The 13,282-nt window shown below is 48.5% G+C and overlaps 5 protein-coding genes across 5 annotated transcripts; 3 read left to right on the top strand and 2 right to left on the bottom strand.

Moving 5' to 3' along the window:
* Nucleotides 1-946: 946 nt before the first annotated feature.
* Nucleotides 947-2,444, top strand: M406DRAFT_40675 (uncharacterized protein; the record flags this gene model as incomplete). Its single annotated transcript, XM_040924145.1, has 4 exons — nt 947-1,263; nt 1,380-2,022; nt 2,163-2,204; nt 2,280-2,444. 4 exons carry the CDS (start codon nt 947-949, stop codon nt 2,442-2,444), a joined length of 1,167 nt encoding a protein of 388 aa, XP_040778885.1.
* Nucleotides 2,445-3,683: 1,239 nt separating this feature from the next.
* Nucleotides 3,684-4,887, top strand: M406DRAFT_355763 (uncharacterized protein). Its single transcript, XM_040923250.1, has one exon. The coding sequence runs from the start codon at nt 3,705-3,707 to the stop codon at nt 4,836-4,838; it is 1,134 nt and encodes a 377-aa protein (XP_040778884.1). The 5' UTR covers nt 3,684-3,704; the 3' UTR covers nt 4,839-4,887.
* Nucleotides 4,888-5,300: 413 nt separating this feature from the next.
* M406DRAFT_338601 (cytochrome P450) lies at nt 5,301-7,305 on the bottom strand (the record flags this gene model as incomplete). The annotated part of the gene is made up of 9 exons (XM_040921360.1): nt 5,301-5,485; nt 5,563-5,664; nt 5,726-5,863; nt 5,917; nt 5,969-6,011; nt 6,075-6,510; nt 6,620-6,802; nt 6,867-7,092; nt 7,135-7,305. 9 exons carry the CDS (start codon nt 7,303-7,305, stop codon nt 5,301-5,303), a joined length of 1,485 nt encoding a protein of 494 aa, XP_040778883.1.
* A 950-nt stretch (nt 7,306-8,255) lies between these two features.
* M406DRAFT_338600 (uncharacterized protein) lies at nt 8,256-9,759 on the top strand (the record flags this gene model as incomplete). Its single annotated transcript, XM_040921359.1, has 3 exons — nt 8,256-8,318; nt 8,854-9,204; nt 9,244-9,759. The coding sequence occupies 3 exons, from the start codon at nt 8,256-8,258 to the stop codon at nt 9,757-9,759; spliced, it is 930 nt and encodes a 309-aa protein (XP_040778882.1).
* Nucleotides 9,760-10,552: 793 nt separating this feature from the next.
* M406DRAFT_244247 (uncharacterized protein) lies at nt 10,553-10,789 on the bottom strand (the record flags this gene model as incomplete). Its single annotated transcript, XM_040916255.1, has 2 exons — nt 10,553-10,659; nt 10,726-10,789. Coding segments are annotated over 2 exons (171 nt in total), but the record flags the coding sequence as incomplete, so codon positions are not given.
* Nucleotides 10,790-13,282: the final 2,493 nt, after the last annotated feature.

Raw genomic sequence — 13,282 nt, 5'->3', positions numbered from 1 at the left:
GACAAAAATGCGAGGCAAGCAAAGAATCTCAAAGGCCTCCATGATGTTCAAATGCTGTCTGCAAGTCATGTAATGGCGTTCAGCAGCCAAACTCCCCAAGAGGGGTGGTACCTGAGAGCGTGGGTCAGAGGCTTCCGTACTTGTCTGGGTTTCTTGTCACCACAGCCAATAAACGTAATGTATTTCAGTATTCGAGAGAACTAGAACATCATGTATTAGGCAAGTTGTCTAGACATGCGATGAATAAGCCCTGTGCATAACGAGTATCGATCGGCGTAGAACATACGGTGTGGTTTACTGATCTGCAGCAGGGGAACTGTCACCATTTAATCTAATTATCTCGCCCTTCTGCTGTCAGCTTCCGGCAAACATTCGATATTTCACTATGTACTTAGGTATGCTCATCAAAGCGTATCACACTGGCTTTGAGGGGGCACGGTGTGCTAGTCAGCTGCTTAGCCCTGGATTTGAACTTCGAAAACGAATACGCATAAACGCTTGTACGCCAGTGCATTCAAACGTGTAAGCCATGTCTTGGGATTACATACGACCATGCAATTTCTGCTTGAACATCATTACCCAAAGATTAATCACTTGTGTTTGTCGATGTGTCTTGCAAATTTCATGCCTTGCACATTTATCGTATTGTCTCATACTATTGCTGGTAGACCACACACGCCGAGAGCATCCTAGAATACGCCTAAAAGCTCATCTAGACGCGATCAAGCATGCCTCACCAAAGGACGGCTACCACATCACGTGTATATAAAGAGTATCGCTACAGCCACTTGTTCAACCATATGGAACGTGACAACATCTTGAGAGTCAGTCCAAAGACCATAACAAAGTAGTCACCAAACATTCCCACAAACATACTTTTTCCGACAACTGCTGAGGAACCCAGAACGAAATGTCCCTCCTACGACCGATCCTACTCATGGGCCTAATGCTGCTCAGCCGAGTATCGGCAGCTCAAGCATCAGTGCGGTCCACTGCGAAGGAATGCATAACCCTCGAGGTACCAATCCCAGTCAGCGCAACGAATTACTACATTGACCTGCCCCGTATCGATAACAATATCGATGCTGTGGACTGCGTCTGGAATCTCACCACATGGTCACACGGCGCTGACACCACCCGCATCACCGGACCCCACCCCGTCAATGGTACTTTCACTATAAACGCGCAGTTGTGTGTGCCGCCACAAGGGAAGAAGCTAGAGATCCTGCAACTCGCGACGCATGGGATCGGCTTTGACATGAGGTGAGAAAACCCGCCATTCGCGTCTACAGATAGAAGCGAAAAACGGAGACAATATTGCAAGATGAGCAAATTTGCCGTCGAACATGTCTAATTATTAAATACTTCTATGAATGCAGATACTGGGACGTCCAGATGAACCCGGAAGAGTACTCTTATGTCAACTCGGCTCTAAGTTACGGCTATTCCATCCTCACTTACGACCGCCTCGGCACTGGAAAATCCTCCAAACCGGACGCCTACGACGTGTTGCAAGCCGGCGTGGAGATTGAAATCGTCCGTGGCCTGACAGAACTCGTACGCGCTGGAAAGCTTATCTCGTCCTCCAAGATTGTAAACACAACAGGCAATGGAACCACGGCCCTTGATGACTATACACCCAGCAAGGTTGTGCACGTTGGGCATTCATACGGCTCCTTCATGACCTCTGGCCTGTTGTCTAATTATGGAAACCTAAGCGACGGTGCCATTCTGACTGGCTTCCTGATCAGCCCTCACCTATTGAAGGAAGTGACACCTGCGACGTTCGGGTTCGAATTTGCCCCCGAAAGCGACCCTGCTCGCTTCGCCGACTTTCTGTCTGGATACGTCGTACAAAAGACGGAGAGCAACATACAGCAGATATTTCTCAAGAAAGGCAGCTTCGAACCTGAGATGCTGAGCTATGCTGAGGAGATCAAACAGCCAGCCGTTGTTGCTGAGCTCGTTTCGGGTGCGCAAGTGCTTGCTCAGCCTGCTGTGAACTTCAGCGGCCCCCTTCAAGTAAGCATTCCTCTTTCCAGTCGGACGCACTAAGTACCCTGAGTCACCTGCTGTACAAGAATTAAGGGTTATCCTATCAAAAAATTGAAAATTTCAGTGGTCTTGCCCGAACCTCACACTAATGAACATGATGATCACAGATTTTCGTCGGCGAGTTCGATTACCCAAACTGCGATGGAGACGTAAGTAGCACTTTTTCTTGAATAGTGCCACAAATCCAACTCGTGAATCTAAAAGCAATGACTAACGAATACCAGTGTAATGGTGTATGGTCAATTCAGAACATCAGTGCCGTTTATCCCGCCGCGTCAAACATCTCGGTGTATCTGCAGCCCGGCACAGGTCATGGTTTGACGATGTCGACAAATGCTACAGCCGGTTACGAGGTCATGTTCTCATACCTCGACTCCCACGGCTTGTGAGATTGAACGCAATACTGCCGACAATCTCTTCATTGGTTGGGTATATGGTGATTAACCAGAATTGCTTCGGTGTCTGACAGGATACATGTCGTTTTATTTCCTTTGACGTGCGGTACAACTTCCTTTCATCCTTATATAATATCATATACAAAGAGTTTCTAGAATTTAGACAGGCAATTTATACGAATGCAAATCGTGCTGAACCCTTCCTCTTTCGACCCAAGCCCCCTTTAACCACCTGTGCACTTTCCCACCTGCTTCTCCCAATCTGGATGGCTTGATGTACAATTCCAAATTCTTGTAAGAGACGCTATCGGCATGAATGTACCCCCGTGAATAATTGGGCTGGTCTTGCGTCATCAATACTATGCGGAAATGCACAGCCGCAGACGATTTGAGTGAGCCTGGAGCTAGCATTTAGTGTATGAGAGTCGGCTGACGTGAGGCGGTGTTTGATTTGTTAGGTCGCGATTCGTGGTTAACGCAGACTACAAAGACTTGGAAGCTTCCTCTCGGTTTAAAATCAACAAAAAATCCATTCCCAGGCAGATTGTGTCTGTACATTCGAATTGAGTAGGGAGCTTACCAAAACAAGAAAAAATGTCTTCAAACACACGCACAAAAATCCGTCGGGCGCATACAAAGTCGAGGAATGGTTGTACAAGATGTAAGTCCCAACGAAAAAAGGTACGTGTTTGTCATGGGGTCGATGGAGAGAAAGGGGAGGTTCCATCTGATCCAGCCATCGGGACCACTGATCGATGCCAATAGTGTGATGAAATCTGGCCGCGATGCACGAGATGTGCGGAACTGGATATAGACTGTCAATATCCAAAGGCTCGCCAACAAGTGGAGGCGCGCTCTACCAAGGAAGTTGGTTCCTCGAGCGATCTCTCTCCCGACCAAGAGACGAGCAGTATCAGCGATTACCCGGATCAAGCCATTCTAGTTCCGCGCATCTCCACCACGCCCACCGACAGACTCCTGTTAGAGTCAAGCCAGCCTACGCTTCAACATTCTCTGTCCATTAGAGAACAAGGCCAACGGTACACAGCACTACAATTTTCCATCAATGAGCTCAACGCAAGAGACCTAGACCTTTTCAGCCATTACCTCACCCACACAAGTCGCAGCATCCCGTTTGATAAGGACGACTCGTATGCCTTGCAAGTCGGCTTCCCCAACCTCGCCTTCAGCAACAAGCCACTGATGAGCTCCATCCTGGCACTGGCGGCCGCCTGTCAGTGTCACGACCTCCTAATGAATCATTACCCACAGGGAGACACATTGGATGAGATTCAAGAGCTGCTGTCGGTGGCGGAACAGCACCACACAATGTCTCTCCAGTATCTCCAGGATGCCATTCCGGAGGCTGCCAGATACGACTGTATCCTTGCCAGCGCCGCGCTGATGATGCTATACGGATCAGCAAGCCATTGCGTGCGCATCCGTCTATTCGAGATGCACAAGGTCCAGCAGAGCGATACGCCAATGCCAAGCCAGTTCGTGCCAGCACATTCGCAGTGGATTTCCTTGATACGTGCGGTGCACCTTGCGTACATTGGCATTGTTGCGGACCGTGCCAAGAATCCGACAGGAGCAGCAGATGATGGACAGGGACTCGGGAACCAATCGCCGCACGTTGTTGGGCCCGAAGCTGTCATCGGTGCTGTCAGTCCTCCTGAGGATGGGCCAACACATGATACGCGACAGCTGTTCCTCCCTATTGTAGCTGCTACCTCAGGCTCAGCGATGGAAAAGCTACGCGCGAAGGCTTGCCGGCTGATGGAGACGGCTGGCGGAAACCCTGGTCTGCAGGCTTGTTGGGAGGCGTTGGTGGTGCTCGAGACGACTGTGGCCCGAACCTTTGCACATCACGACACGTTATCCATCAACACAAAAGCAGAGGCTGAAGACTCGCTTTTGCCTGACACCATCCCTCTTTGGATGCGTGCCTACATCGCCCGCGTCACTTCGAATAGTGGCTGTTCTTCGAGCCCGCTCCGACGAACTATCAATGCATTTCTCAACCGCGTCCCAGCATCATACGTACAACTTGTACAGGAGATGCTCAATCTCATTCCTCTAGAGGGAGACCGATGGGATGAAAATCAGGAAAAGCTACAAAGGCAGACTCTGGGTTTTGTGAATCCCGACAACTATGTGGCTTCGAGGCTCGCCGTGGAGATTCTTGCCCACTGGCTCGTTTTGGTCCTGCTGCTGGATGGTGTGTGGTGGATTGGCGAGACTGGGTCTTGGGAATTGGGTAGAGTGGTGGCCTTTGTGCGTGGTAGCGGTTGGCTTGAGGAAACAGTCGATCAGGAGAGTGAAGACGCATGGTGGCCTCGCAGCATGTATGAGATCAGGATACATCTCAGAAGACTCGGGATATAATTCGGGAAGTCAGGCTAGTCATAGTGAATTCCAGGAGCTTATTATGATCGCAATACTTCCAGGCTCAAGAGTGGTGAATCGATTATACCAAGGATATGTTTTTTGGAAGAAAAAGAAGAACAGTCTCGCCCCTGGTCAAAGTGGTGAGAGTCCGCGCTTGGTTGCTTAGGGTCAGTCGGACAGTCAAATAACCTTGATAAGACTGACATTGTATGAAATTAGCAGACGATACTTACAGACACTGTCATGGGGCTCCCAGATATCGTATAAAGTAAGTAAGTAATTATGTTTCAACAAGTAATGAATCGGAGAATGTCTCCACATAGATGTGATTTCGATAAGGGTAACCTTGACGTTTATCTGGCTGCACCACTCGCAAAACGTAGCTCTTTGGATTGTAGATACAAATTGCGTTGCACACTATATCAACGGCATTACACAACGTCATGGATGTCTTGACTATCACCTGAGCTCGAAACACAGTGAAAGGTTCCCAGGCTGTGGAGCTAGCTGGTCTTTCATGTCCTTCGGCGCGCTACCTGGTATCTCATCCGGCGCCATTCGGAATCTGTATTTTTTGACGAGCTGGAAAGTCACGATCCTAAGCATATCATGTGCCATGGCTCGAGCAATGCAGCTATGATGACCTAGAGGCATAATTGTAAGTCTCAGAACAGTGATGTGCAGCTGGATGATATCTTCCAAACTGCATGGCAGTGCGTACTTTCGCCCCACGGGCTGAACGCCGCAGCGTTGCGAATCATCTCCCGGTGCGTGGTCCATCGCTCAGGTACAAAGTCGTTGCCCATCTCAAAGCAGTCCTCTCCTGTTGAACGGTCTTAGATTATACCCTTTCCATGTTTATAGAAACTGAGATGTGGACTTACGTCTTTGGATGGAAAAGCGCGGGCTGACAATCTTTGTATATGGAGGAATATAGACCCCGCCAATAGTTACACCCTCCTCCACTGTCTGCCGAGAGCCTCCGGTTGGCAGAACTGGATACAGTCGAAGGCCTTCGCTGACTAGCGTTCAGAAGTGGTAGCTGGCTCAACATCTTGGTGTCACCTGCATCGACACTCGCCACTTCAGCATGTAGGGCTTCAATATAATTAATGAGGTTTTTGTACCAGCTCAGAGAAATTTCCGATAAGAACGGCAGGGATTGGCTCGCTATGTGACATAAATCAGCAATGTGTTCGCTATCTTATCACTCAGTCTTGAGCTGCAACACACTTTCCGGCCACCATAGCATTGAGGCTATCTCCACGCATCCTGAGCATGCTCTCAGTTGTCCGCGGTTCTCCTTTCTGCTCAAGTAGATAGTGCACCAAGTCTGGAACTCCAGTCTTCTCGAAGCCATCTTCCAGGCGACGGCGGATCTGCTGGTGTGTCCAAGTGGTCATCTGGAACCAGTCACCAATCTCGTATACACGTGGGGCCACACGGAATGCAATCTGTATCAGCCAGGGCGCAGGATTCACCATCGAGAGGTGACAATGCTCTTTGCAAACGGACGACCATATGGTGCCACTCGTGGTTGTTGAGCATGTTAAAGGACTGCTCATGACAAAGTCGCCCATGAAGTCAAAGCCAAGCCAGTAGAAATAATTCCGCATGTTGGAGGGCCGACCGGCCCTGACGTCGGCTTCGATAGCTTTGTCGAGGAGACCTACATGTTTCAGTGCTCTCTCGGAGTGATGGACCAGAGCTATGGAAGGAGGAGACGTCAGTTGAGGATTGAGCATCTATCAGCACAGGGTCATGGGATTAAGATAAACCTTGAGGACTGAATCCCAATTTCCAATCCCGACGACGAGCATCATATACGGCACGATCCCTGGTGGTGAGGAGGGAACTCTCAGGCCAAAGGAGATCGTACCAGTCAGACTTCACACAAGTTGTCCTTGGGCCATCAGTAGCAATGAAGACTTCTGGATGATATATGGTGATCTCAGAAGGCCCTGCAATTTTCAACATTGAGTAGAAGAGATTTCAAGCACCACATCACATGCAGTCATTACTTACCTGTTCGTACAAAATCGCCATACTTTTTGTTCAACTGGTCTAGAAAAAGGTGGTTCGTGTGATCTCTGCAAGCCCAAACATGCCAGATCTTTGAAGTTCGCAACAGAGGTCCCTTGAATCCAGCTCTCGTTAGAGCGTGGAACCAGATACGGTATGTGATTATGCTGACCAAGAGTGAGGTGATATAAGACAAGGTTGAGAACAGTCCCGCGGCCCACAGTGGGCCCTGGTGAGAATTTAGAGACCAAATCGATCCTCCGAGAACTACGCTAAGAAGTGAGGCATAAGTCATGAAAAGTCCAGGAGGTTCGAACGTGCCATTCCCCCGTACGAACAGGCCGTGGTGGGCAAGGAGACCTGATACGATGCCAATAAAGACTGCAACAACGTTGAGGTGGCTTGGTCCATGGTCAGACCACTGCCAGTAGTAGCTGACCATAATGAGCAGCAAGTCTTAGTAAGTCTGTGGGATATAAAATAAAGACACAATGCATGTGAAGCCAGGTGTCTCGGATCTCTGTACAATGACATACCTTTATGCCGGAGACAATGAGCCCCCATGCTGATTCCTATAAGAATCGGATCTACTGTCTACTTAGAAGTACGATAATGACCGAAAATTTAGGTTTTTCGGTACCATAAGCAGGTCCTGGCAGCACACCCACCTGCATGCACCTCATAGGGAGGGTATGCCGCTTCTTTAGGAAATTCAAGCCGCGTGCTGATCTTCTCTGCCTAGCCAAGTGCTGGCACAACTTCTCAGCTCCTTCATTATACATTAAAACGTTTTGTATTGAAGGTTCATTGTCGTAGTTCAGCTCTCGATACCTTGTTGATACCGAACACACATCGTGCTCCTTCCGACTCCTTGCGATGAGCCGTGTACCGCGAGTACAGCCCCCCCCCCCCCCTTTCCCCTCCCTTGATTTGTTGATATTAGTGTGTAAGGAGAAACACCGGCAGTGACGCTTGATTTCAAAGCCAAGCACTAGTGCTGCCGATAGCATGCATCAAGGAGGTTTAGAAGCTGAAGAAACAATTACACCCCAAAAGTACCCATGATACGTATCTCTACGGCCATCGTCTTCCCAAGCAAATGATCTCGCATGCTTTCTCTGCACACTATCGCATAGAGATCTGTCTACTTAAGTACTTTGACGAGCCTTAAGCCCCAATCCTTTACCCTCGTCTAAAATCTTTGTTATATCCCGCAACGACGAGGTTCTCCTGTAGGTGGTTTATGAGTTTCGAGAGATTCGTGACTGAGGGAAACGCCAGCAGACATAGGATCGATCTCATCATGTAGGAAATCGCCTAGCGCAAATCAGTGGAGCTTTGATGACGGCCTGGAGAGGCGATGTAACACGTAGGAATTTGTAAATGAGAGTAATGCATGTCAGAATTGCGTACTACAACATCGACGCCAAGTTTGACCGCTTCATCCGTAGGATAGTGTTTAAGACTAATTACGATTGAATACGCAGCGTCTCAATGTGCCTATAGTACATCGATTCCCCTGAGAAGACTAGACACAGCCTCCGAGATATTGCAAGTCCGGAATGCCGGATGCGCTGGGTCTTCTTGGTACGAGATCCTCGATACATATCACCTGCGCATTGCGCAGATCCACAGAAGCTTGTGGTAATGGGAATATAGAAACTGAGTCTTGAACTACTAATCATAGTTCTACATCACAATTCCGCAGAATTCAGCTGAGAAGTTACAGCGGTGACCAAGTATGGAAGGATTGGCGTAGTCTCGACCGCTCGCTCATCTCATCGTCTCGTGAGCAGAAGTCTCGCGTCGTGCTTATAATTACTGGCAATTGCACGATATTTAACAGGACACAATTCACTCGATACGCCCTTGACTCCAGACACCAACTTCTGGCTATGTGTTTGGCGTTAACTTTTCGAGTTCTCGTACAAGATTTAGAGTCATGATGAAATCTTCGAGCATAACATTTGAGACACTTGTCGTTCTCCAGGACCTGGCACAGACTTTACTGTTTTCAATGAGGTTGTTGTGGGACTTCATCGAGAGCGACTTCTTCACGTTTGCGATTCCCAATACCGTCTTCGGCTTCTTCGGGGCTCTCGCTTCACCGGTGCTGGTCCAACGCCCTCCCTTCTCTGGTCCACATTCACCGTGGCAACTCTCGTGTCGTCTTCCCAGCATTCTGGCCTTTAACGTCGCGAATCTCTTGATTTTTGACCTTGCCAACCAGCGAGCCCCTAGTGCCGTAGCTGAAGACCGCATCAACAAGCCGTGGCGTCCCATTCCCCGGGGAAAGATCACCACAGACCAGACTCGTCGCTTGATGTTGGCCGCCGTGCCGGTGACACTGGCGCTGAACTACTCCCTCGGCGCCTGACAGCAGGGAATATTGATCCATATTCTCACATGGATGTACAACGATCTGGGTGGCGGTGATGAGGCCTTTGTGCGCGGAATGATCATCTCGGTGGCATACGGCATGTTCAACAGCGGGTCCCTCCAGGTGGCGGTCGGCCCAGAGCAATTCCTCAGCACACTCGGCATTACCTGGACCACACTCATCAGTGGTGTCATCCTGACGACGATGCAGGTACAGGACCTAAAAGACCGTGAAGGTGATCGGACGCGTGGCCGCAAGACGATCGTGCTCTTCCTTGGCGAGCACTTCTCTAGGACATCTATCGCCTTCTTTGTGTGCTTCTGGTCGTGCATGAGCATCTTCTTCTGGCGGTTGGGGCCTGTACTTAGTCTCTTGTACGTCTTGCTGGCTGCGGTTGTAATGTTGCGGGTCCTGTTTATCTACTCTTCGAAACAAGGTGATGCTCGTACTTGGAGATGGTGGTGTCTTTGGCACGCTTCTCTGTATACTTTGCCGCTTTTGAAACTAGTTTCTTGAGCATGTAAATAGTAACAGCTGCAGACCTGATCCACCTTGTCAATCAGTCAGTCACATGTAATTAGATCTTTACAGCAACAACGTTCTAGATAGCATAATCCCTGAATCCTCAGCGTTATAGACCATTACTTTCTTGGGAATTAGGCCGGGAGGGGAGAATCCTTGTCAAGTTCCAAAAAGAACATTGAGATGTCTTCGAGTCCGAAGTCTTGTCTTCTCTAATTAGAACTTGCAATCACTCAAAGTATCAGAAGACTTCGAAGAGTATAAGATAGTCTGCATCCTTTCAATGTGAGACGCATTTTATGTAACCACCATTTCTGATGAATAGTCATATGTATTATAGTTATGCATTTATTAGAATAGATGCCAGAAAGATCTGATATCTACTGTTGTGTGCTCCTGTTACAGAGCTCTATGTGTCGTTATCTACATACTCAAGTACCGACATTAATTATGTCATGAACATGTCTCAGTAATTGGTTGATATTCTCATCGTTTCACTTGCATTATGATGGCACAGATTCAACCCCAGCACCACCAGTAAGTGTAGTGGAGCTGCTACCCATACTCTTCAAAACAACCCGAATACCTTTAATGAATGCCTAAACCTACGTACACTCAGATGGACTCATACCGCTGGACGCATTGCTTTGCAAACACCTCATAAATATGAACAGCTCTCAGAATGTGAGAGCATCCTGACTTGCCAAAATTCCCATCAAACGGCCTCATTGGTGGCGCAAGCGTCATGACCAGTTCAATCTTCAGTTTTCTTATCCTGCATACGTAACTGACGCCGGATAGCACTGGCAATTTGCTCGTCCTTCAGTTGCTCCAATGCGCTCTCGTCACTCTGATCTCCTTCATGGAGCACATGCTTTTGGAAGGAGTCAACGGCTAATTAAAATTCAAGTCAGTCATGGGCACTTCTGTGGAATATTGGGGTGAGAGACCATAAAGTACCTTTGTCGAGAAAGTCTTCATTCTCCTCGGCCTTCCGACCACCACCCATTCCCTCCTTCAGTCGATCCTTCATCTTTTCAAGTGCAGTCTTGTTCTCTTCCTCCCGCCGAAGTCGTTCCTCCTCAGCAGCCTTGCCAGTGATTCTGTCGAGGAAACTTGGCTCTTCGTGTTCTTTCGTCTTCTTGTCGGCTTCGTCATCGTCGTCATCCCAATGGTCTTTAATTCGTTGGAGGATACCCTCGTTCTCCCGTTTCTCATGCTCCACCCGTTCCAGCTCTGCCCGTACTTCGGCCTCCTCACGGTCCAACTCTGCCGCCTTCTTCTCCCGTGCCTCTTTTCCGGTGATCTTGTCCAGGAAGCTGGGCTTGTCAGCGATTTCGTGTTTATGAGCATGGCTCTCTGAGCTCTCGGCGGACGGCTCGCCATCGAAGTGGTCCTTGAGTCTGTCCATGAAGCTCTCGTTGTCCTTCTTCTCTTCGGCAATCCTCTTCAGCTTGTCTTGGAGTTCCGTTTCCTGCTTCACCAGCTCAGCCGCCTTCTTCTCCCTCTCTTCCTTGCGGTTGAGTCTATCCAGGAGGCTCCGTTGGTCGTGTTTGGACCCTGTAGGTTCGTGGTGGCTGCCGTGATGTCCAGTGCCGGCAATGAGTCTTTCAATCAAGTCTCTCTCCGGCTCAGCATCGCGCTGTGAGGAGCTGGGAATCCCTTCCACCGGCTGGCCCGTTTGAGCAGTGGTTGTTTCCGAGGGATGTTCTTGGGCGCCGTCCGCAGACACCTTGTGCTTCAACTTTTCGATATACTCCATGGCGAGCCTAAAACCAGTATGCTGGCACCAAATGTGAGACGTTCACGTCAATATGGCCTTGTAACGGTTTAGGCAGCAAGAGTGGACGAAGTTGAGGAGCGGCAAGGGAGGTACAAAAACGAGAGCTCTTGAGTTTTCAGGAGGAAAGCCAAGAGGACGGACAACTCAATATGTATCATCAACGAACCATTTTGAGCCACTCGATCTGTTGAGACCCTCATCTCCACTTTTATCGATGACTTGGCAGAGTACGCGAGCTTAAGTCACCTTTACCAGGGTTTCCGCCGCACTTCGGCCTAGGGTTGCCTCTGAGAACTGAAGGGCTGAGTCGGGGGTCTTTCGGAGTCGAGAGCAACAAGTATCAGCATCCGCACTAGATATCACCAGCTATAGACTGTATCTACCATACTGCCATGGTGACTCAGTTCGTCAGGGATGGCAATTATATCTCATGTTCAATTTCGTCACCTTTGAAAGCGGGTGTGGGCTGTACTATGTCATTGCAATTTATGTACGCAACGAGGTCATGCCCTCCTGAAGCCGACTCCAGTATATCATGATCATAATGCGGCTCGAGGTGTGAATGATAGGCCCTTTTGGGTTTGGCAGTCAAGGTGATTATGTAAAAGCGGGCAAAGGTTTGTGTCCAGTCAGAACAGCCCGTTCTGCAGCCTCTTAGACATGCAGGTTTGAAATTTCAGAAAGGGATAAGTCTATTGTAGCTCGCATTTCACCTTGAGTGCCGAAATTGGGCAAGACTACTGGCTGGCTATGAACACCATCTATTAATTAACCGTTCCAATTTCCAAGTATGTGATTGGGTATCAACTAGTACAAGTGGTTCTTATGTCGTCGATGTCTTCAACTTCAGATGAGAAAAGAATGGTCATTAGCTATCTCCTCTTTCTCTCTTCCTGTCTCTTCTGCCTTAATTCCTTCTTTTTTTTTCTCCTTCTCGTTCCGTATTTCATATTTTCACGCGCAAGTTTTGTACACTTTTAAAGAATAGTGTGACCGGAAGACGGAGTCGGACGATGCTACAAAGCAAGAAGCAGAAATTCGGACGTATACACAGTGTTATACAAGACAGAATGTATTAAAACGGCATTATAATTCTCTATAAAATCCACCGATCAATCAATCAAATTCCACCGCCCCTTGACATGCGTATCATTAACATGTGGGTATACAGATGTTTTGTTTCCCCCCAAAGTCCAGGTTGCCCTGTGGTCTAAGTCCATTCTTCCGTGCTCCCCAATCATAAAAAAGGGTATTGCATCTGTAAAAGGCGCCGTGTAGCCCGTCTATAACCCAAATTCAAAAACAAGCTTAAGAAAATTTTTCATCCCATAGACGCCAAACTCATCACTGATTCCTCCAAAACGTAACAAAGAATTGTCATGTAGAAAGTGTACAACAGAGGGCACTTTTGTCAAGCGTCGAGCCCGGGGGAAGTCATGGTCGACAGGTGTGCTGAGAGAAGAAGGCATTGAGCCACGCCAAGTGCTTCTCTTGTTGTAACATTTCTGGACATTGTATCGCTGATGTCGTTGTTTATTTGGGCTTGGGCGGGTTGGGCTTGGGAGTAGTAGCCGATGTGTCGTACGCTCCGCGAGGCATCTTGTATGCAATTTTTTTGGGTAGTTTTTTTCTTTCTTTTTCCAACGACGTAGTGGACAAATGAGAGACGATCGAGATCCAATCTTCGTGCGTGAACGAGAGAAGAAGATGGCTGACTGGTGTCAAGGTGCAATT

This window comes from Cryphonectria parasitica (assembly GCF_011745365.1).
Source record: "Cryphonectria parasitica EP155 unplaced genomic scaffold M406scaffold_3, whole genome shotgun sequence".
Classification (NCBI taxonomy): domain Eukaryota; kingdom Fungi; phylum Ascomycota; class Sordariomycetes; order Diaporthales; family Cryphonectriaceae; genus Cryphonectria; species Cryphonectria parasitica.
This window is presented reverse-complemented; position numbering and strand designations above follow the sequence as displayed.